Below are 24953 nucleotides of genomic sequence, written 5' to 3'. Positions count from 1 at the left end.
GCCAGTCAACCTCAGAAGGTCCTCCTCTTTTTCACTGACCTTCTATTCAGTACGTCCTTTACCAGGGACTGGTATCTCTTGATAACATGTCAAAATACGTGAGATGACGTCTCGCCAAACTCGCTTCTAAGGGGCATTCTGGCTGTACTTCTTCCAGAACAGATTTCTTTGTCCTTCTGGCAGTCCATGGCACTTTCAATATTCTTTGCCAGCACCATGATTCATATGTAGAAATGCTTTGAACTTCTGAAGATTATGCTGATAATAATGAAAATTTTCTCTTCTATTCCTATTTTGATGCGTTTCTATCAAGAAAGCGTGTTATACTTTATCAAATGCCATTTCTAGGTCAGTTGTGATGATTATGTGATTCTTTTGTTTTATTTATGGAGTGAGTTACATTGATTGAATTTCTAATGTTGAATTATCCCTGGTATGGATCCCACTTGATCATACTATATATTTTTAAATATGCTGCCTGTATCTTGTAAGGTTGATCTGTTTTAAAAATGTATTCCTTACTTTCTGTTTCTCTGAGAATGCCTTCATCTTGTCACAGTATTTGAAAGACAACGTTGCTGGATCTATGGCTCTCGGTTAGCAATTCTTTCTCGCTGTCTTTGCCAAGAAATCAGCATGTAAGGCATGCCTTGGTAGGCGATGAGTCTTCTATTTTAAACACGTTGCTCTCGCAATTCTTTCGTTTGGGAAAGTATGATTAGAATATGTTTTGGTAACTTCTGTTTGAGGTCTACCTTGTATTGGGACCAATAAACTTCTTTGATGAAAAGCATGTTATCTTGTATATCATCAGGGAAGTTTTTTTTTCAATAAGTTAAAAAATTCTGTGTGCTTTCTCTCTGGATTCTGTGATTCTACTCACTTGCAAATTCTTTCTCTTGACAGTGTCCCACGGAATTCTTAGGCTTTCTTCATTTTTTGTTTACTCTTTTATGCTGGTTACCCACTCAAATTAGTATCAAGAATTTGTCCTCCATTTGGCCAATTCTTTCTATTGAAGCAATTGTACTTCTAAGACTTTTCACTGAATTATCGATTTCTGATATATATTTTTGATCTCCTGGATTTCTAATTATTGTTTTGTGTTGTTTATAATTGTTTGTTCTGTCATTTTGTTCTTGTAATGCTTTCTAAATTCTTCCAGGGTTTTGTTGGAGTTGCTTTTTTTTTTTAAATCTCTTTGAAGATCCTATATTAAGCCCTTTGAATTCCCATCAAGCAGTTCTATAATCATCTCTTCTTCATTGAGGGTTTCTGCCCCTTTATTTTGTTCTTCTTAGAGCCATCTTATTCTGTTTCTTCATATGATTTGTTATTGCTTGCTGTCTCTGAGGTGAGTAGAGACGGGAGAGTAGGTTCTTTCCCTGATAGTTCTTTGGGTGAAAGGGGTTGGGTGGTCAGTCTCTCAACAGCCCTTGTGGGATCATGTAGTCCTTTGGGTTAGCTGTCAGTGCGTCCTCTGGAGGTCAAGGCAAGACAGCTCCACAGCCATTGTGAGGTAATGCTTCCCAAACTGATGAGCTAAGCCCTTCGTATAAATGCAGACAGGCATCTCAGTAGTTGGTGAGAGATCATGGGGTTTGGTGCCTCTGCAGTTGGCTTTTCAGAGTTGTCTGGACATAGACTGTACCAAGTTGCACCCAGGCAGCTGTCGGAGGAAGGCATTATGAATCCTGGTTTGTCATTAAGGAGAAGTGCAGAAAGCACCCTATTTAACTTTAGATTTATCTTCACTGCATCTCTCGTCTCCTAGTGTGGATTCCATGAAGTTGCCATCCTGTGTTCCTCACCAGGGAACGTTGATTTGGTCTCAAGATGGCCATAGGCTCTGCCAGGCCAGCTGTCAGGGCGCCTCCTATCCGTTTGTCTTCTTGTTCATTGTTTTCACCCAGTTTTTCCTTCTGTCCATTCAGCGTTGATCTAATTCTTCATCCCTCTGTTGGCTACTCAGAGTTCCAAACTTGTCATCTGTATTTGTTTCACTTGGTTTCTTGTCTCTTTGCTGTAGATGTTTGGGCATGGGAGAGCTGGCTAACTGCCATCTTGTTCCACCCTCTAGATTAATCCATAAAGCTTTTATTGGCTGCTTTCAGAAGTAGATTGTCAGGCCTTTCTTTCTAGCTGGAAATTCTGCTGAAACCTGTTCTGTATCATAGCAACACACAAGCCTCTGCTCACAGATGGGTGGTGAAGGTACAAAGAGATGCACATGAGTGGCAGGAAACAGAACCTGGGGCTACTGAATGCAAGCTGAAAATTCTACCACAGGACCACCAGTAGCCCCATACTTGGAACACCTTAATACTCTAAATATTTCTTTCACTGCCATAGAGCGAATTCTGAGTTCTAACAACTCCACGGACAGAGTAGAAATGCTCTGTGGGCTTCTGAAACCATACGGTTTTGTGGCAGCAGAGTGCGCCATCTTTCTCCCACGAACAGGAGGCTTTGTGGGTAGCACCTCAACATGTAACCCACTACACCCACCAGGACACCACAAAATATTCCTAAATCATAAATTGCATTTTGAAAATTAAGTCGAGTCACACATAGAATTAAGTTTTGTGCTTTATCATCTATTTTGTAACACCAGGAACGTTTTTTAACTTGATGATACACTAGATCCTGCACTCACTGCCCACGGCCATCAAGCTGGTTCCGGCTCATCGCCACCCAACCCGAGAGGGTGGTTTCCAAGGCCGTGAGCACTTACAGGGACCTAGAGGCTCACTTTTTATGAAGGAGTGGCTGGCGGGTGTGAGTGCAGACTTGGCTGTTGGCAATCTAACACGTAGCCAGCAGTGCCTTCGGAGCTTCTTAGATGCCGCATCGCTCACACTCCAAGTATGTGACACAGACGTTTCCAAATTTATTTGGGGGCCCTACTGCCCCCTTTTCAAAGAAAAAAATTTACTCGGCAATGACAACTTTTTGTACTAGCTATCTGCTTTGCAGCTTCCCTGGGTCATCCCAGTACCCACTAGGAGGTTCCGCCTACTTTGGGAAACACTGATCTAAAAATATCTAGACCTTAATGTAAACTAGAAAGAAAAGTCCTCCAAATACGTTGTACCTTCAAAATTTTCTGCTATATGGTGGACATTTAACAGAGAATGTCATTTACTTTTATACTACTATCCTTAATAGTAAAGTCAGAAGAAACTAGTTTAAAATACCATTAAAAAATAAAGACACCTGTGATATATTATGACTTACCTCAATGTGTTCTTTGGTAATAAGCCAAGGTCTATGGGCTAGCACTTTGTTGAGTTCTCCTAGATTTTGTAGTTTTTGAGGAGCATTCTCTAAGCCATTGAGCCATTTGGCGTCCCCACCAACATGAAGGAAATCATTTACATGAAGGTTCACTAAGTAGGAGCACTGGTGTCTTGCTGCAGCCTTAAGAGGAAACAAAAAGATTATTCTGATTATAAAAATTAAAACCTCCCGACTGCAAGGATCCACATGTGACCTCCTCCCTGGGAAATGGACGGCAGAGAAGGTGGGGAAGGGAGACCCTGGATAGGGCAAGATATGACAAAATAACAATCTATAAATTATCAAGGGCTCATGAGGGAGGGGAAAAAAAAAGAGGACCTGATGCAAAGGGCTTAAGTGGAGAGCAAATGCTTTGAAAATGATTAGGGCAAAGAATGTACGGATGTGCTTTATACAATTGATGTATGTATACGTATGGATTGTAATAAGAATTGTATGAGCCCCTAATAAAATGTAAAAAAAGAAGAAAAAGAAATATGAGTCAGTACAAAACAATTAAAACCTCAAACTACAGCAAATCTTTATTCTCTAGAATGTGCAAAACAGCTAAGTTTTTGATTGGTATGTTTTACATTTTCCTGTAAATTACAGAAATGGTGTTCTCTTATAAATACTTAAAATATTGAAATATACCATAGAACAAAATCTAAAATGCACTGTTTCAACTGATAGAGACCCTGCATAGGATTTCCAAGGTTTATAACTCTTTACAGAAGCAGACTGCCCAGTCTCTTCTACATGGAGCAGCTGATGGGTTTGAACCACCAGTCTTAGGTTAGCAGTCCAGTGCTAACCAACAGCTCCATCAGGACTCCATAGAAAGCACCTCAGAAATACTCCAAGAACAAACAAAAATAAGGAACTTTAGAAATTCTGTGAGTTGACTTTCAGGACCTTAAAAGTGGAATTCAGATGGCAAGCACAAAATAATGGTCTATCTAGATAAGATAGGCGGGATAAACTATCTGGAGGAGAAAACAATGGGACTGACAGTTCTGGGGAAACATGGGAGGAGAGGCAGGGGGAAGGAAGTAGGTGCTAACAAACCCAGGGACAAGGGAACAACAAGTGATCCAGAATCAATGGCGAGGAGGGAGTAGAAGGTCTGGTAAGGCTTCATCAAGGGAATGTAACCGAGAGGAATTACTGAAACCCAAATGAAGGCTGAACATGATAGTGGGACAAGAGGAAAGTAAAAGGAAATAAAGGAAAGAACTAGGAGGCAAAGGGCATTTATAGAGGTCTAAATATAGGTATGTACATATGTAAATACATTTATATGTGATGATGAGGAAATAGCTCTATGTGCATATATTTATAGGTCTAGTATTAAGGAGCAGATGGACATTGGACCTCCACTCAAGTACACCCTCAATGCAAAAACACGTTGCTCTATTAAACTGGCATTCTATGATGCTCACCTTTGTGACACAATCGCCGAAGACAAAGTGGGTGCATAAGCATATGTGGTGAAGAGAGCTGATGGTGGCCAGCTATCAAAAGATATAGCATCTGGGGTCTTAAAGGCTTAATGATAAATAAGCGGCCATCTTGCTGAGAACAACAAAGCCCACATGGAAGAAGCACACCAGCCAGTGTGATCATAAGGTGTCAATGGGATCAGGTATCAGGCATCAAAGAACAAAAAATCAAATCATTGTGAATGAGGGGGAGTGCAGATTGGGGAACTGAAGGCCATCTGTAGGCAACTGGACATCCCCTTAAGAAGGGTTGCGGAGAGGAGAGGAGCCAGTCAGGGTGCAGTGTAGCAACGATGAAACATACAACTTTCCTTTAGTTCTCTAATGCTTCCTCCCCACCACTATCATGATCCCAATTCTACCTTACAAATCTGGCTAGGCCAGAGGATGTACACTGGAACAGGTAAGAGTTGGAAGCACAGGGAATCTAGGACAGATAACCTCCTCAAGACCAATCATGAGAGTAGAGATACCAGGAGGGTAAGGAGAAGATGGGGGGGAAGGGAGAACTGATCACAATGATCTACATCTAAACCACTCCCTAGGGGACCAACAACAGAAAAGTGGGTGAAGGGAGACATCGGACAGTGTAAGACATGAAAAATAATAATTTATAAATTATCAAGGTTTCATGAGGAATGAGGTTGGGGGGAGGGGGAAAATGAAGAGCTGATACAAAGGGCTCAAGTAGAAAGAAATTATTTTGAGAATGATGATGGCAACAAATGCACAAATGTGCCTGACACAATGGATGTACGTATGGATTGTGACAAGAGTTGTACGAGTCCCCCCAAAAATGATTTAAAAACAAAACTAATGGATTATTACAAAGTTTGTGTGTAAAGTTCATTATCTTTTCATTCCATTTTTTTTCATGAACTTTTTAAAGTACCTTGTGTTTACAAATTGGATAAAATTAGCAATATTTATAGCAACATAAAACATTTAGAGTAATGAAATGGGTTTAATGCAGTACTCTTTATGTTTGGTTCTAGGTAGCTATAAATACATGTTTTCTGTATTTTCATTGTTCCAGTTGAGTGCACACTTATTTACAAAGGAAAAAAACCAGTATCTCTGGCTCAAAGCAGTAAGATTCTCTTAGGGTAGACGGAAAGAATTTTTACAAACCATTATTCCAATGTAGTGCCGGTAATGAAGAGGCAATGGCCCATCCATTTGCAGTAGATAGTGTTGAGTTTTTAAGAAACTTTCCAAATATTGTGGATGAAAAACCATCACTAAAGTAATGTTATCCAAACGACCCAAAGCAGCAAAAGAATCTGCAAATAAAGCATGCATTTGTGCGTCTTCACTCCCCACTTGGAGAATCTGCGTGAGTAAGAGAAAAATTGTAAATAGGTGTTTAAGAAAGAAAATAGGCAAGTATTGTATTCTAAATTTTACCATGAAGCATGTTAAATTTGGCCTAAGAGAAAGGAGTTACAAACCCACAAACTTAAATTCAACTGGTAACAGGGCCAAAGAAGAGCAGCTACGTATTCTGTAGCAGTGGATTAGTAACAAATTCATTTTCCATAAAATTTTTGAAGTCCTCTCCCTATACTAAATCAGAATTTACAAGTTTAACATGATTTCCTGGTATTTCTACTGGAGACCTTGTGGGAATATTGATTCTGGTTGAGGATATGTGGCCTGGAAATGCAAATCCTCAGGAGAGGTCATGAAACAATTTAAAGCACCGTAAGTAACTGTGTTTAGAGGCATTCCAAAATAACATCTTAATGTGAGCAGATGATAATATCATTAGTTAAAAACGAGCTTTGGTTTTCCTTGATTTAAATATGGGTGTTAAAAAACATCACAAAATATTAGAAATCAATATGACTAAAAGCAGTATTCTAATCCCACAGATTTACTGCCAAAGCATGATTAACTGTGATCAACTGTGCAAAACATGTTGTTGACCACCAGCTGTTAAGAAGCCAAGATGTGGGTCATGAAAGCATTTCCTTAAAAACATATAGTTCACTCTGTACTTTCTCAAATAACATACCTCCTTTTCTGGGATGAATCTGCTTGGTCCGTGTCCTAGTGGTCGAGGAATTCTAATTCCAAGTTCCTAGAAAAGAATATTACACCATCTCAGATCTCCAGCAGTAAACAACATGAACTGAGGCGACAGGAATGGGAGGGGAACATCCAGCTGAACAGAGAAAGGCTTGTTTGGGTGGTTTGTTTTCGCGGCTATATTATACATACCAACTCTTTTGTTTGCATCACATAGCTAACAACTGCTTATACTATGTCTGACTAAAAACAATAAAACCTATTTCACTAAAACTGGCATTTTGCATAAAGTACTTGGCAGAAAGTCTAGAACAGAAAGTTCAGCACACAGTGGCCAACCCTGTGGACTGTCAGTGATACAAAATAAGACCAAAGTATTTATACATCCAAAGCCAACCAACCAAAATATTAACCACTGTACATCTTGTCAGAAACTTTCACTCAATATGTCTTAAGTTGAAGACATCTTAGTGTATTTTCATATACCCTGTGTAGTAACACCTCACAGTCATACCAGAAATATTTTAGAAAACAAAAGTTCTTTAAATCCATTAAAGAGAAAGTACTGCAAGATGTGTTATGAAGTCAAGTAAAGCCATTTTTAGATACAGTAATTTTGTTTTCAAGTGTGCCTCAAATTTTTTATCTGTAGGATATCATCAACCTTCTTTCTGTTATTGAAGAGCTCGTATCACTGAGAAGTTAATGGTTTCTTGCCTTTTGTCATGCATTGCTCTCTAGAATCCTGGACCTTGTGTGACAATGTAGCATGGGGAACTATACCCAACAATCTACTGTTAGTGGTTGCCCCTTCTAATAATGTTTCTAGAAACAAAAGAGAAAATATGTAAGTAGTACAAGGCTTTCCCAACGGTGCCAAAAGGGATACATATGTACGTATGTCTACATGTGAGCCCTTCACAACAGACTCGTCTTTTTTCAGGTAAAGGTCCAACAAATCTGGATATCTAGTTTCTCATAAGTAGCACAGTAGACTAGATAATGTGGTATTCCTAGATTCTGACTGGAACTCTGACAGCAGTCAGTGAGATCTGAGATTCATTTAGTTAACTGCCTTTCAGTTTTCTGCTTAATCCTTAAACAAAATAAACATGCAAAAAAAAAAAAAAAAAAAACAACAACCCCAGTCTGGGGATGACAGCAGCAGAAGCAACACTTAACAAAGTATTACAGTCAGAGAACTTTTTAACTTCTCTCAGCTGTAAGCAAGCAGCAAGATGAAGTTCAGCGTGCATATCTGATTTTCTACAATCTTTATGAAAAACAAGTCAGGGTGCTAGATGGACCCTTACTTCAATCTAGGAGGTGGGGGACTCTCGTCCTCATTTTACACAGATAATGGCTGAAAGCCCTGGGGCGCCTCAAACCCACAGTTTAGTTCATAATCAGTACTAATAAAAGGTGGAGCTGGGAGCTGAATCCAAGAATTCTGATTCTAGACAGAGCTGTGTCTCCATTACTCTTGAGATTCTCTGTAAGAGTTCTTGGTATCTAAGAATATAGATCTCGTTACATATCACTGTATTGTATCATAATATATTTGACTGTTGACAAGTTCTGGTTCAATTTTTTTTAAAACTTACTTTCGGAAACATTCTTGTCTTAGTCACGTGTCAAATTTCCTGCTGGTGAAGATAAAAAAGGCAATGTGGATCTTTAACAGGGTGATCCTAAACCACATTGAATGCATTTAATAACTTCCTACCTATTTTACCTCAATTATTCCTTCATCGACAGTTGTAAGAAACCGAATTACAGACTCTGAACAAAATCTGACCAACCCAGATTCTAGGAAATAAGATGCCAATAGCAAATTGCTTTGTTGAAAGTACGTGCAGAGACTAACCACAGGACAAACTTCACAGACTCCCAGGAAGGCGTGGCAGGAAAGCATGGGCACTAACAGTTCTCTCCCCTCAGCAATCCTATCAGCAGCTTCGTGAGATGCAGCAGCAGCCGCCACCATCATCACAACACTGCTCTACAGCTCCAGTGTTTCCGCCTTACTGTGCAATACTGATACAATAATTTTCAGAGTATGAACATTCTTAAATGAATGTTGATAGTACCACAGAAAAGTAAGTGTATCATATTGCGGTATGAATCACTCTGTACTGAAAGTACTGTTCTAATCATCAAATGTTTTACATTTGGTAAAGATACTATTAAACTATATTAATAACCTTAATGTGAGAGAGTGAATGATCCATTTTAAGTGCGAAATAAAAGCATTTGTTGGCTTATGTTACTTATTTGCAAGACGGATTGAAAAGTAAAAATAACCCAGTGATTTGAACGCTTGGTACATTAGAGAAATAAAAAAAACTTGCCTGGATGTTTAAAAACTATACTGATAACCACAACTCTAACATAAATTTTATTTAAGAAAAAGTTATGAGCAGTTAAGAGCTTTTTGAAACACTACTAGGGAATTTAGAACTACTGAAAGCCCAGGTACCTATTTTTCCATTATCTCAGTATTCTATGGAATATCTTCTAGAAAAAAATTAAAACAAACTTCAAAATACTCCTTTTATAAGACTGATTTAGGCCATATTATGTGGGTTCTATGTTTTGTTTAGGAATTCTATTCATAAAAAGTGTTTCATTTTTAAAAAGAGCAATATGGAAGCGTGCTATTTGGAAAAATTACTAATTCTGATGTAAATACTTCTCCTATAAAACATTCCTGTTATCTTTCCACGTGTTTGATGTAATAAAAATGAAAACTACACAAAGCTCCTTCCTGGTTTCCTGAACACAATCTCAAAGGTCCTAGGATTGATGTGCAAAGGAAACGGCATCAAGGGTATATTGAGAAAGTCTAGGTTTGGGTGAACTGTTTAGGATTCTGCACACAAGCAGCTTCAGATGTAACAGACCTATTCAGGCACAATGATTGGGACTCACCTCAAAACAGAAAAATCTGTTAAGGCCTGCCAACAGCAACTGCACATACTAATTCAACACTTGCACCCCGTTTTCTTTCGTGGGGAGTTTGAAAAGGGCCTTTTTAGGTTGTTCGCGTATCTGTAGATGAGCAGCACTTACTGTCCCTATGGGTTAGGGTCACTATGAGTCGGAATCAACTCGATGGCAGTGAATTTTATAAATGGATGCTAAAATCTACAAAAAGGTGTTATTCGACAGTCTTTACGAAAAAGCTTCTTCATTTATGTGTATATGAATCTACACAGCAGCATCATAAAGTAGACTCTATATATAAAGTAGAAGACCGCCATTTTAGCAGGCAAAGCTACAGAGACTAACTCAAATTTAGCCTTCTTGGGCTAAGGCAGTACTTACAGCGTTATGCATTAAACTTAATACACAGTTTATTAGTATTTCTCTATTTTCTCCTCTTCAACATTTGAATCAAAACCTTTTAAAGGTACCAATTTTAGCTAAGGTTATATTAAACAAACGGAAATGAAAGGAAACGTTGCTGTCGAGCAGGCAGCGACGTACCATGCCCTATGCCATAGGCAGGGCTTTAAGGTCTTCAAAGCTGTCAGCATTATCTAAAGCCGCGGGCAGAGCGGTACCCCAGAGTGGCTGGGTGGGTTCGAACCGACAAACCATTGGCAGCGGTGGAGCGCTTTACCACTGCGTCACCAGAGCTCATCTACGGTTATATTAGTCACTCCAAAACGGTGCCCTACAGCAACCACTTAGGAAAAATACCAAACGTTGGTGAAATGGCTTTTTCTATAGAGCAGATCAGACCCAGATGGGCTGGTTTCATAAACAAGATAAAAACCGGGCATAACGTCACAGAGCTGCAGAACACATTTATTCTGGGCAACAGCATCCTTCAACTGACTCAAATGGGTGCCCCCACCTTTTTCTAATCCTCCAGTGGGAGGCCAAGGGGCAGGGGGTGGCTGAGTAATCTGTTTGGACAAGACGCCGAGGGGAAAATATCCACAGGCTGTTCACCTTCAGGCTGGAGCTTTGTTCAATTTCGGACTTGCGGGGACTTGTCGGAAAGACAACGTTATTGACGTTCCGGAGGCTCCATTTACACGGCGCAGGAGCGAGCATTTCCCAGCGCGGCCGAGCCGTCTCCCACCCGCCCCGGGCCCGCACTGGCTGGCCGGCAGGGCGCCCTCCGCCCCGCACGGTCCCCGACGCCGTCAGCCGGGGGTTCGGAGGCGGCGGCGCGACCTCCGTGCGAAGCGCCCGGCCCGAGCCACCCCCTCGCCACGGGTACCTCGTCCTGGCCGGGGCTCCCGCCGCACTGCTTGCAGCCCAGCAACTCCGAGACGCCCAGCGAAGCCGCGTACGCCGCGTTCGCAGTCGTGGCCAGGCGCATGTCGGACGGGACCGCTGCGGACGCCGACGGGGAGCGAGCTCTGGCGGGCGGCGGCGCTCGGGTCTGCAGCCTCCCTCGGTCAGCCCGGCAGGCTGGGGGCGGGGCGGCGCGAACAAACAAGTCGCGCGGCCCCGCCCCCGAGCCCGTCACTCCGCCGCCCCGCAAGCCAATGAAAGCCCACCGCGCCGCGGAGCCCCGCCCCGACTGCCGTGACCCCGAGAAAACAAGCTCCAGGGCCCCAGCTCCCCAGCAGATGAGCTAATGCTCGGGAAAAGTGCGTTGTGCCTGCAAGGTGCCAAACGCGAGCTCTCTCGGGCTTCCAGAGAGGCGACTCGGCCTCCCCACCCCCACTCCTAGCGCAGGACCGGGGCCCACCTCCCCTGGCCATTTACCCAGATCAAACGGCAATCCAGCTGGAGACTAAAGCCCGCCCCCACGAAGCAGTTTCTCGGTCTACTTCACAGGGGAGTGAAAAGTCCCCTCTTCCTCTCCAATAACGACCACACAACTGCCCAATGGCCCCACAGAGCGTAGAAACAAGTACAGGACCATGGCCTGAATTCGTGTAAGATTTATTTTTGGTAAGCCTTGATCTCCCATCTGCGAATTGTTTCTCCCTTTCCACGTATATTCAAAGGTTTTAAATATCCTATGTCCCATAAACACCCTGGGTTATAAAGGAGACTTTCTCGCTCTGATGTCTGATGAGGAAATTGAGAAAATATAGGTTGTGAAGAAACGCAAATAGCTGACACTGTTGGGCCCGTAGCTCTCAAGCCCAGTGTTAATTCCTTTTAACATGGCCCCATTAGCTCCGTTTTAAATCTTTTCTTTAAACAGTACATTACTTCTTGCTTTTTGCTCTTGTGCATTCAAACGCTTACAAGCTCAAGTTAAAAAAAAGAATATTCTGATGGAAGGAAATAAGTGGATTTTAAATCAACAATTACTGACACAGAAATAAGACTGTGACAGAAATAAGACTCAAACGATGGAAACAATGTGTCAGAGAAGACTGTAACTCTTAGTACTTAAATAATATTTTAAAACAAGCAGTTAATAGTGATGTTTTATTTACCTCCTCAGATAAGTAAGGTATGTGCTACATGTTTTCATAAGCTGCTTTTGCAGTGGCGAACGCACCTGAAATATTTTTTACGGGTCAGAGAAGCAATTTTGGTCAGTGTTAACACAAAAGGCTATAGAGCAAGGTTTCCAAGCTGTCTTCCACTGAGCACAGACACACACAAACCCCACCAAAACACAAACACTCATCCCGTGCTCCCTAAGCCATAAACAAACCAGCAAAATCAAACCCAGTAAGTCTCCCAATTTGAAGTGAGATGACATCCTCTAAGATAAACTAGCTGAAAATGAATAACTTGGAAGCATAACTGCATGTGCCTGTATAAGGCCTGTGACCCACAAAGGCAGATAATGAGGAAAGTACATGGAAACAATGCCTGATTGTACCAGCACAGTTGATCTGTGATTTTACTTTCTGGAAGGAATAAAATAGGTTGGTTGTCCATGAGAGCATAACCTGGTTCGTGACATTACAATTATGTCACTTACTTACAAAATAGAGAATGTTCCATTTTCTGATGAGAGGCCAAAGAAAAGCATGTGCCTAGGTTACCTGAAAGTGGCTTAAGCCAGTGAAAGTTAAAATGTCAGTATTTAAGAATGTCTGGGGCTTCATTGGGCCTCCACTCAAGTACTCCCTCAATGCAAGAATATTTTGTTCTATTAAACTGGCATTCCTTGATGCTCACCTTCCCGGCACAATCGCTTCGGACACAATTGTGTCACAATCCCACCACAAATCGAAGACAAAGTGGGTGCATAAGCAAATGTGGTGAAGAAAGCTGATGGTGCCCAGCTATCAAAAGATATAGCATCTGGGGTCTTAAAGACTTGAGGATAAACAAGCAGCCATCTAGTTCAGAAGCAATAAAGCCCACATGGGAGAAGCATACCAGCCTGTGTGATCACGAGGTGCTGAAGGGATCAGTTATCGGGCATCATCAGAACAAAAACTCATTGTGAATGAGGGGGAGTGCAGAGTGGAGACCCAAAGCCCATCTGTAGGCAACTGGACATCCAGGGTCGCGGGGAGGAGCCAGTCAGGGTGTGTGTAACAAGGATGAAGCATACAACTTTCCTCTAGCTCCTAAATGCTTCCTCCCACCACTATCATGATCCCAATTCTACTTACAAATCTGGCTAGACCAGAGGATGGACACTGGTACAGATAGGAACTGGAAACACAGAGAATCCAGGGTAGATGATCCCTTCAGGACCAGTGGTGAGAGTGGTGATACCGGGAGGGTAGAAGGAGGGTGGGGCGGAAAGGGTGAACCGATTACAAGGATCTACATATAACTTCCTCCCTGGGGGACAGACAACAGAAAAGTGGGTGAGAGGAGACATCGGACAGTATAAGATATGACAAAATAATTTATAAATTAACAAGGGTTCATGAGGGAAGGGGAGCGGGGAGGGAAGGGGAAAATGAGGAGGTGATGCCAGGGGCTTAAGTGGGGAGCAAATGTTTTGAGACTGATGAAAGTAGTGAATGTACAAATGTGCTTTACACCATTGATGTATGTATAGATTGTGATAAGAGTTATATGAGTCCCCCAATAAATTTTTTTTTTAAAGAAAACCACAACACTCTAATTAAAACACAAACAAACAAACAAGAACGTCTGGTGCTTGCTGGCTATCCCCTGAGCAGCAAAAGGAAACACTGCCTGGGCCTGTGCTAGTCCTATATGCTGCTGAGAGCGGGTGGCTGTACTCCACAGGGCTGTCCTTTGGCTGATTTATGAAGCAGATTTTCTTCCTGGTTTGTTTTAGTAGAAGCTCCCCCCAAAACCTGTTAAGCATCATAGCAACCCAGAAACCGCTGCTGACAGATGGGTGGCGGCTGTGCATAAGGTTCACGGGCTGGGAAACAAACTGAGGTTTCCCACATGGAAGGTGCACCTTCTACCACTGAACCACCCATGGATCCTCTCTAATGCTTAGGCCTACTAACTGTGTAGTGAAGCAACACATACTGAAATTATATAGAAAGCTCCAATTAGGATTCCCCCTCCCCCAGAAAATTTCCCCACTTCTTATTGTTATGCTACCAATAAATGAACCATGAAAAGAATATGGCTTTAATCTGTAATCAAATCAAGTGGCTCACTGGGAACCTTCATGTCATCCAAAGTCCGATTCCTTTAGGGTCTCTATGAAGAGAGACCTAAGTTCTTCAAGGAGTACTGATTTCTGTTCTCTCCCATGGAGCAGTACTGGGAATTAGTCACTCTATTTTCTAACATGACAAGGTTGCCTCCTATAAACCTATAGTAACCAAGAATTTAAACAGCCATATCAACTGACCAGCATATATCATTGTGCAGATTTCACTTCTCGAAATGTTTTGCTTCAAATCCTTCAATTTTAAAAAAAGGGCATTTTCCAAGGATTTCGCTGTTGAAAGAGGCCCAATGTCCTGAAGGGGCTTCCCCTAATGAATGCCCAGTGCTGAGCATGTGATAGACACACAATAAACATCTGCTGAATTGATGAAGATCCTATAAAACAAGTGTCTGTGAAGAACTGTGCTTCTGATAATGACTGTGGCTACCATTGTAGGCCAGAAGCTACTGTACAAACCCTCAAACATGTCATTTCGCTGTTAGTCTTTCTAGAAGGACTCTTGCTATTTAATCTAAGAAGTTACAGTTTTTCTGAAAGAGAGCCTTTCCCTACAAATGTAGTGCCTGTCAAGTCAAGGCGGTTGTCTTTGCATCCCTCTGTGCTCTTACTTTTCTCTAATCAAGCTCATATAACTATGCAAATGCATAGTAGATACCCAGTGACGTGATCGAAGCGAAGAACTATAAAGCATTAGGGGTGACTGGACTTGAGGTGTGGGGGAGGGAAGTTTTAGGGTGGGCATCCTGAAGAAAGTGATCTCTGAGATAGAGCTTAGATGATTAACAGAAGGGACTTGGCAAGAAAATGGGCTGTGGGGCAGGGGCAGTTGGAAGGTCATATGTGGAGTTTTAAGCAAAGGTCCAGAAGTATGAAAGCCTGTGGTCCAATAGAAGAGCTGGGAAAAGGGGGAGAGCAAGGAGACGAATGGAAGGCATTTAAGTGAAGATAAACAGCAAGTCTTCTTAAGGGACCTGAATTTCATTCTTAGGGTACTGTGGAGCTGCTGAACATTGTAAACAGTGAGTGACATCACATTTGCTTTTCAGCTAAGGCTTGGAAAAACATATCGGAGTCAAGGAAATGAGTTGGGAAGGCTATTGAGACAATCTTGGCAAGGCAAGAAATGGGACTGAAGAACAATGGGCATGAAGAAAAGTATAAGGATAAAGGAATTATTTTGTCTCATGAACATGAAAATATGCTTTCTGTGGGAAGCATGCTCTTGCTTTTGGAATTTAGGAGATCTCAAATTATGTGCTGTCTCGACAAAGCAGTTTCTTGTAATCCATTAAACCAAACCAGTTGCCACTGACTTAACTTTGATTCATGGTAATCCTATTTGTGTCAAAACAGAACTGTTCTGAAAACAGAACTGCTCTGTAAGATGTCCAACGGCTGAGTTTTCAGAAGTAGACTGCCAGACTTTTCTTCCAAGGGACTCTGAACAGCTTCAAACTGCCCACTTTTAGTTGGCAGCTATGTGTGTTAACTATCCAGCAATTCTACTTATTAGGACTTAAAAAAAGTCAATTCATGAAAAATAATATAATTTAGACAAAAGACTATTATTAATTAGGCTAAAAAAGCATACTTTTACTGACCACATACCAAACCTTGAATCTTCTCATTCACCAAATGAATAACAGTAAAGCACTTACAGATCTTTTCCTTATATAAAAAGAAATGGCTTTAATACTGAGTGATTACAAGATCCCACAATGATTTTGGCCATCAAGACAAAGGACTCTTTTTTAAGAGCTGGAGCAGGGTCAGAATTCTATAGTTAATTATTTTTGAACACGCCCCTAATGCCCTTTAAAATGTTTCATTTAGAATGAATGCTGCTTTATAGATTGTTTTTGTTAACTAATTTTGTCAAGATTTTTCTCGCCCAGTTCATATCTTCCTGTTTTTATATGTGTAGCTTGTCTACTAAGCACTTCCGCCTCCCCCACCCCCCCCACTTCAACATCATGTTTTGGGTACATTTAGATCCTTTTAGCACTGAACTTTAATTTTATATTGTTCCCTAATTTGTGCCCTACTTTTTTTCACTTCTTCAAGTTTTAGAATTATTATAAAGGAGCAAGATGCTGACAACTTTTGGCTTTCTCTCTCTTCTAGGAGTTCTTCTTTCAGAAATGCATGCGTTGTTTTAAATCTCTGCACAGGATTCAGAAATGAGGATACCACCTATATTTATAAGTAAGGCTATATTCCAGAAGTGCTGATGGCTTGACATTAGAAAATCACTTTTCAACAAAGAATCACCGTGTTCAATGGTGGTCAGGTTTTTCATGCTAATGATACTAAGACTATTCACTTATCAGCGCCTATGTACCAGACATTATGCACTTGACATACAGAAAACGGGAAACTCACTGCCATCAAGTCAATTCTGACTCAGAGCAGATGTGTAGAAAAGGGCAGAACTCCCCCTGTGGGTTTCCAAGACTGAAACTCTTTAAAGGAGTATAAAATCTCATCTTTCTTCCAAGGAGTGTCTGGTAGTTTTGAACTGCCGACCTTGTGGTCTGCAGCTCAACGTATACCCCATGACTCCATCAGGGCCCCTGCTTTACAGAGAGAAGGCAGTTTGTCATTTACAACTTTATAAAATAGAAATAATTTTATTTATCTTCTATCTTACTCATAGAAGGGAGATAATTATAATTATTCCTATTTTTTAAATTTGCAAAACAAACTCATTTTTTTAAATGGGTGACTTGTCTAAGGTTATACATATTTCTCTTGAGTTGATTTCAACTTGTGGTGCCAAGCAAGGAAAATGGAGTCTGAGATCGGAACCCAGATCTGTCTGAATCCAAACCCCAGCCACTCTGCTGGCTTGCTTCTTTGAATGAAGATGCACTTTTTGATTTAAGGTAACATTATGTTTTCGGCCACATTCTTGATTCTGGGGGCAAGGGAAAAGAACGTTTTGTCTCCTTTCCTTATGCTCAGGTGACATGTGTGAAAAGGGAAAGAGGGGACAGGCGATCCTTGTCTTTGAGCTTCTCCATGTCTCTCTCCCCTTCACACCCCTCAGCCTGTTTTTGTAGGACTTCAGTGACCCTTCCTGGTACCCCCTGACTCCTTCACAACCTAACTTACCTGAGTCTACTCTGCCTCCTTTTAAAAGAATAAGTCGTAGAGCAAGCTTCTCAAAGGAATTCACACTATTGTATGAGTGACTGGCACCTCATATTAATGTAATCAAAGTTACAATGTTTTTTTGCTCACTGCTGTATTTCCAATATCCTACTGACAAGCATGCAGTAGACCCTCAATAAATGCTGAATGAATGAACAGAGATGGGTTTCATTAGAAAAAGAAACACGACTCAAATGAATACCTAAGAAAGAACAGCAAGTTCAGTATTTAATTTTCCTAAAGATTTAGACAGTTTAGATGAACTTCTGTGGAGGCTTAGGAGCCATCAGCTTGTCCTTGGATTCAGCACCACTAAGCAAACTCTCTTGTTCTCAGTCTACTCCCTCTTTCTCCATAGGAACTCCCCTGTGCTCCTCCCAAATTTCATGATTTTTCTGGAGCTGTTCTCCTGCACCACCAAGAATGCAGCTACATAGGCTCTGGATCCCTTGTTAAGAAGGCAGGTATGTACAAGTCAGACACTGCCCATGTGTGTATAGCTATTAACAAGATGCGTGGAACATTTTGTAACCACTTTAGCTTTTAACACCCTCTGCCTTATCTAAGGTGGAACAAAGTATCTATTGTGATCATCAAAGGTAAATAGAGGAATTCGTTTAGAAACATTACAACTTTTAGAGGCAAATTACTGTTCAATGTCATTGCTGAGTTACTAAAGAGAAGGCATAAATCTAATTTGTAGTAGTAGGAAGGGTGGATGGAATAGGTAATTGCATCTGGTGGGGAGCTGAGTGTAGGAACTTTATCCCCTATGTTCTTAGGCGCAACGGAAGGTTTTTAAAAAAAGAAACAAGCACAGATTCAACCTAAGAAAAAGTTTTAAAAATGATAACTGAAGAGACTAGGTGCATGGCATATTTGAATAAAATATTTTTCTCCAACTATGTGTGTGTGTGTGTGTGTGTATATGTTAGGTGCTGCTAAGTTGGCTGACTCATAGAGGCTCTTTGGACAGCAGAAATCACCCAGCCCTGCATCATCCCAGCATCCTTCCAATTGTCCTTTGAGCCCATTCTTGCAGCCACTATGTCAATCTGTGTGTGTGTGTGCACGCGCGCATGCACACACACACACACACACACACACACACACTATGTTATAAAAGCTTTAAAACATGTTTTGAGGAGTACAGTTTTATTGGTACTTAAAAACTTATGTGAAAATATTTTTAAGAGTCTCAAGATGCTTCTGTCTGTAAACATAAGGCAAGAGTTGATTTCAATATGCCACCCCTAGTTTTAAATCCAAGGAATATGAGGGAAAGTCAAAAATATTACAAAAATAAATAATAGAATTTTTATTAAACAAAAATATCAAAGTGTTAAGTTCCTCCCTCCAAGTCTCTACACAGTGAAGATGGTATTTCCAGCTCTTAAACCCTTCGCCAGGCCACAGCATAATGAATGGTGAAAAAAATGAAGTTGTCAAGGGTTTCATTTGACTTGGACTTCCACTCAATGCTCAAGGAAGCAGCAGTCAAGAAATCAAATGCATATGACACCGGGCAAAGCTGCTGCAAAAGACCTCTTGAAGGTGTTTAGAGAGCAAAGATGTCATCTTCAGGACCAAGGTGCCCCTTACCATGGTAATTTCGATCAACTCAGATGCATGAGAAAGTTGCACAAAGAATATGGAAGACTGGAGAGGAACTGATGCATTTAAATTATGGTGTTGGGAACAAAAATTAAAAGTACTGTTGACTGCCAGAAGAACAAACCCATCTTTCTTCAAAGTATGGCCAATATGCTCCTTAGAAGCAAAGGACTGTAAGACTTCATCTGATGTACTTTGAGACCAGGCTCTGAAGATAGACATCATGCTTGGTAAAGCAGAGGTCAGAATAGTGGAGGCGACCATCAATGAGATGGGTGGACACAGCGACTGCAGCAATGGCTAAAACTTCATCATGAGACTGGCACGGGACTGCGCAGTGTTCCATGCTAAAAGGAAAACTCTGCGTGGAAACTGACTCGATGCACCTAAAGCAACAACCACCCTTCCACCAAGAACTCTGAGTCCTTCTATTTACACCATGTCATGGCTGCAATTCTGGCATCCCCGAGGGCTCAATAAGGTTTCTTTAAAATGCCCTTTGAGTTTGGAGAGCAAAACGAAGTCTGAAGGAGCAGATCTGGTGTGTAAGGTAGACGGGGCAAGGTTTCTAAGCAAAGTCCTGGTGGGGCAGGCCTTGTTCCCTTCAGAGAATGAGCAGGTGCTTTGTCTTGATGAGAAGAAATGCCTCAATGCAACTTTCCTGGCCTTTCTCCTGAAGGTCGTTTTAAATTCCCTTCTTTAACATATATACATTTTTCTTAAAACCTCTTCTAATAAACTCCTATGATCATCCGGTGTCCTTTAAGAAAATCTATCATGGTTACCCCTTGAGAATTCTCAAAAAAACAATTGCCCTGAACTTCTGAGTTGAATTCTTAGCCTTGAATTGATCTGTTTAATTGGATTATTTTAAAGGCACTCTAACAAAACGAAGACAAATGTATTCAGAGAAATTGTTTGCAGCCATCCGCTAATCACAGAGACATGTTTAAGCACATTTATTTCGCAAGAACTTGTGCGTATATGAACTGGAACCCTAGTAGCGATGCCTTTTGATTTATCCTTATGTATTAGTCATGTAGGATAGACATCTTTTTAAAACAGAATGAAATTTATTCTGAGTCCAGAGACCTGATGGAACTGAACTTTCACCTATTTCCTTTATAAAATGGAATTGACCTCTGGTTAAAAATATTAAATACCAAAAATGCTACATACATATTAATGAATCACTAGCTTAATCATACCTGTATTTTATTTTTATTGATACCTGTATTTTAAATGTAAGTTTTGACATCAAAATCCTAATGACATAGTCTATACCCTGAACTATTGAAATTATGGTCCCTTTTGTTTGTAACAACTATCCTGCCTTCCATGTGCACAGCTCCCACCAGGACCTCTGACAAATGGTGACCAGAATTCAGTGCTGGATGCTTCACTGACAAAGCTCAACACCCATCTGCCCAACTGGGTCCTTTGTAGTAATCTTTAGTTGTGGTCTTTTAAACCTTTAAATCACTTTCTTTCCTTCCCCCAGCCCCTCCTTTTCAGACCTCTTTTTCCCCAACAGTACATGAAGTTGGTAGATCCTTCACTAGCACAAAGTACAAGGCTACACTAGAGATGAGATGGTCATGCATTTGGGGAGTTAATGAGATTCACTGAACTTTCCAAAATCCTCACTGCCCTTCCGTGGACCACGCCCCCTGCTGCAGAAAGGGTGCGGACACATTGGGCAGCTGTGGCTCAACAAAGAGGATGTGTAAGTTGGCCCATCACTGCTAGCTTTCTATTCAGATAAAATATAATCTGGCAATGATATACTGGCTCAGTAAAAATTAGGCATATTACATGTGTTGAAAGTGAAAGGATTAACTTGAAATCATTTTAAAAAGCAACCCCCTCCCCTAATGTTTGTGTTCATCATTTTGGCAAATAGTTGACAAAGACAAATAGAATTATACTTACACAATGCAGGCTGAAGAAGGTAATGTTGAGCTGCTAACCACAAAGTCTACACTTCACACCTACCAAGACACTCCACAGGAGAAGACTGAGGCTGTTTCTGTAAAGAACTACAGCCTCAAAAATCCTATATAGGGTTGCTATGAGTTGGAATTGACTCAATGGCAGTGGGTTTGATTTGGTTGGTCTGGTGGCCCAGTGGTTAAGCGCTTGGCTTCTAACTGTAAAGTTTGAATCCACCAGTCACTCTGCACGAGAAAAATATGGAGGTCTGCTTCCATAAAGGCTTAGGAATGCTATGGGGCAGTTCTACTCTGTTCTATAGGATCACTATGAGTCAGATCAATTATATTCATTTGGTTTCTTTTTTCTTTTAAAAATTCTATTTGACATTGATGGGAATGTCACTTTGAACTGGGTTCCTGCAGCACTTGGTTGGAACCAGTCCTGCACCTGGGAGCATAATGTACATAATGTAGTCACAGACTAGCATCGATCCACCAAACCTACCGAGTTTTAAAGTACAGATCATGAGCCACATTCAAATACGTCTTCATTTTTTTTAATCAGCAGCAGCTTTTATCAAATAATTTTGCCAGCATTCTGATATATGTAATATTTAAAGCTGGAATTTTATTTTTTAAATGGTTTCTGTATTCAGTAAGTTCAAACAAATAAGCTAAGTTATTATCAAGTCAACTTGTGACAAGAATGAGGCGATTTTATGTTTGAAACCAGTTAGAAATGAAGGGATTTTGGATGATAGTTGCAGTGCTATTTTGTGCTTTCTTGTACTCACTGTATCTGTAGTCTCATGGAGAGTAAATCTGAATGGGCATGGTTTCACCATCTCAGGATAATCTGTAGTTAAACTGATCCAGAAGCTTAAACAAAAAGTCAGAAAGAATTGTTTCAAATAACTGTATGTATTCTGTAAGGGCAAAAGTAAGTTAAAAAGCACCAAAATTACTAAATCGTAAAGTATTGTCCTGCAGGAATGTGTAGTGTAATCACGTGTTATAACAGTGGAACTGCCCCCTTTGTATCTATGGATGTGGACAGCCTCATCTTTCTCACCATGGAGTGACTGTTGTGTTCAAACTGCTGACCTTATTTGATGGTTAGCACTTCGGTACTTAGCCCACTAGGACACCAGGGCTCCTGTGTACACCAAAAATCCCAAACCAACCTGGGCCATCTAATGGATGCCAACTCATGGCAACCCTAACAGACGGGGTCTCTAGTGAGTTTCTGAGATGAACTCTACAGGAATAGAAAGCCCAGGACTTCTTTTGTGGAGCAGCTGATGGTTTTGAAATGCTGATCTTGTAGTTAGCAGCCCAAAGTGTAACCACTATTGTGTACCACCAGGGCTTCTTAAGAAGAATAGGTTCTTCTTAGAATCACAATGGCTCTTCAAAGTCTTTGTAATTAGAAACCAAACTGACCTTCCAATAGTACTTTCATTCAGTCTGCCCTGGATCTGGTATAAAATGAAAAGGGTATCAATCTCCCAGTCCGTCTCTGAAAAATTTGAAAAAAGTAAATCTTCTTTGTCAGTGACATATGCCAGTATCATTAATTAAGCCTTTTGGATAATCTATTTTCACATTGTAAAGTACTTTGGATCTGTTTTTATGAATAAGCATTTTATTGATATCAGAAAAAAAATATTCAGTGTTTTTAACAGCCAAGTTTTTAAATCATGTATTTGTTCTCTACATTTAGAACTTGCTTTGGATTAAACTCTTAATTATTTAACCAGGTTTAAAAATTGAACCACAACCCTTTTGATTTGTGCTTTGCAAATGTGCAATTAAAATCTTAGACCTTAAATTTCCACATGGGAGAATTTTTTAAATCTAAATTTTAAAAGATACCAGAAAGAGAAGAAGAAGAAAAAGGAGGATCAGGAGAAGAGCAAAGCAGAGACAAAAGGAAGGAACAGGCTGAAGTTCAAATAGGTCACACTCAACTTTCAATTTTCCCTGAAAACAACAACAAAAAACAAATTTAGCAACAGCTTCCAGCCAATCACAAAGCAGACAAACAGGTAAGTACTCAACCACTCCAGATACCATTGAGGGCCAACCTTCAACTTTTTTAATATAATGTCAGACATATTTTAATATAATGTCATTTTTTAAAAATGTTATATCAGAGAAAAACATAACAAGTTATTAAACAGGAAATAGTCGTGGGTTAAAAGTAACTTATAAAGATAAAAATCTCTTCACTAAACTTTAACAAAACATATCAAATTTTAATAATGTCGTGATAACTTTGCTTTCATCTTTATTATGCCTGATATTAGATGCATTAACATTACTTTTAAAATATCAGATATTAAAAAAAAAAGAAACAATTCCCTGAGAAGTTTTCTTTGTGGGAAGAAGATTAGGTAAAAACATCTGGAAGAATCTTCTTACATTTCCTCTTACTCAATTTCTGAAATGCATAGGGGAGAAATTCCCCGGAATGGAATGTTATAATCTAAATCCAAAAAGACAATATATGAGTGAAGCTAAACCACATACAGTAACACTTTTCAAGGCAGGTGAACAAACGTAACAAATTACACGATGCTCCTCTATGCAACTTTTGCTCTTCATTTCTACTGTTCAGTATATATCATTCTTTGAGAGAAGCTTTTTTGAAGATTAAGAAGGGATTTTCAAAGAATTACTGATATCCTCCCTGGAATGTTTATTGCAAACCTCACCGTTGGCGCAAGCTGACAAAGAACGTTAGCCTGCAATAAAGATAGAAAAACACTGTGAATCAACAGTTAACAGTTTCCGTCATTCTGCTTGGGCTTGTCAAATTTATAAAGTATTATAAAACAAGTTTCCACTATTTTCTATGAAAAAAAAATCTTCAAGAACTACTTCGTTTTATCTTTACTGCTTAAACCATTTGCTGGTTTTACTTCCCTTAAAAGTAAAAAATAAATTCTTTATAGCAGCTTGACTTGCTGGTATCATAAATAATGAAATCTGTCACTTTAAAATAGAGGTGGTTTGTTAATACTATGTTGGGGTGGTGTCAGAATACGTAAGCGTGTTTCAATCAGTATTTCTTTTATTCTACACATCTCTAGCAGGGTAAGGGAAAATTAAATGTCTAGAGACTAGCTTTAGGTTTTTATTTTTAATCAGTGATATCCTTTTTCCATCCTTCTCCTCAATCCTCAGTTGTTACATAAAAGTTAAGTTGTGTTGTATTAAGAAAAAAGTAGTTTCAATACATTTATTTCAAACAGAGGGATTTTATACTAAGCACATATTTTCCTTGAGCTCTTAAACCTATTTCCACTTCTTAGTTCCTGGCATGTGAAACAGAATTTACTCTCAATATAGACCCAAAGGGACTCTTGAGTTTGTACCTTAAAAGTGTGAATATAAAACAGGCAAGCCCACAGTAAATCAAACAGTATCTCCTACAGTGTGATATTTTGGAAGATGAAGAACAATATTAGGTTGGTGAACTGCAAATGATGTACCTCATGTAGTTTAGGAGCCCTGGTGGCATCGTGGTTATGGGATGGGCTGCTAACTACAGGGTCAGCAGTTCAAAACCTCCAGCTGTTCCACAAAAGAAGTCCTGGGCTGACTCGATGGCATTGAGTTGGGTTTCATGCAGTATGACAAAAATTTGTGCAGAAGATAAAATCGCAGAAGCCTTTTGAAGGAAATGGTGAAATAGAATATATTCTTAGTGAAACTGGGGAAGCTGGGAATGTTTTCAGGTGTCAGGGAGCAATCTGTGAAGTCTCACAGGGTACACTGGAGAGTCCATCTACATGTCCTGGGGAGGGAAGGTGGTCTGATGACTTGGGTGGTCACAGAGGTTTGGGTAAGCAAGCAGTCCTAAGAAGAGATCGCAGGACCCTA

At 40.3% G+C, this 24953-nt stretch overlaps 1 protein-coding gene across 2 annotated transcripts in view; it reads right to left on the bottom strand.

Moving 5' to 3' along the window:
* SESN1 (sestrin 1) overlaps positions 1–24953 on the bottom strand; it is a 117605-nt gene that overhangs the window by 12321 nt on the left and 80331 nt on the right. The window contains exons 1-4 of one of the 2 annotated variants that reach the window (XM_075554690.1): positions 11047–11228; positions 6799–6864; positions 5913–6113; positions 3238–3420 (exon numbers count right to left, since the gene is read on the bottom strand). In XM_075554690.1, the coding sequence (XP_075410805.1) occupies positions 3238–3420; positions 5913–6113; positions 6799–6864; positions 11047–11148 (552 nt within the window). In that variant the 5' untranslated portion in view covers positions 11149–11228. Of the gene's footprint in view, positions 1–3237; positions 3421–5912; positions 6114–6798; positions 6865–11046; positions 11229–24953 lie in introns of those variants that run through there. The other variant, XM_075554689.1, reaches the window with a different exon arrangement.

The sequence above is a fragment of the Tenrec ecaudatus genome, chromosome 7 (assembly GCF_050624435.1).
Source record: "Tenrec ecaudatus isolate mTenEca1 chromosome 7, mTenEca1.hap1, whole genome shotgun sequence".
Classification (NCBI taxonomy): Eukaryota; Metazoa; Chordata; class Mammalia; order Afrosoricida; family Tenrecidae; genus Tenrec; species Tenrec ecaudatus.
This window is presented reverse-complemented; position numbering and strand designations above follow the sequence as displayed.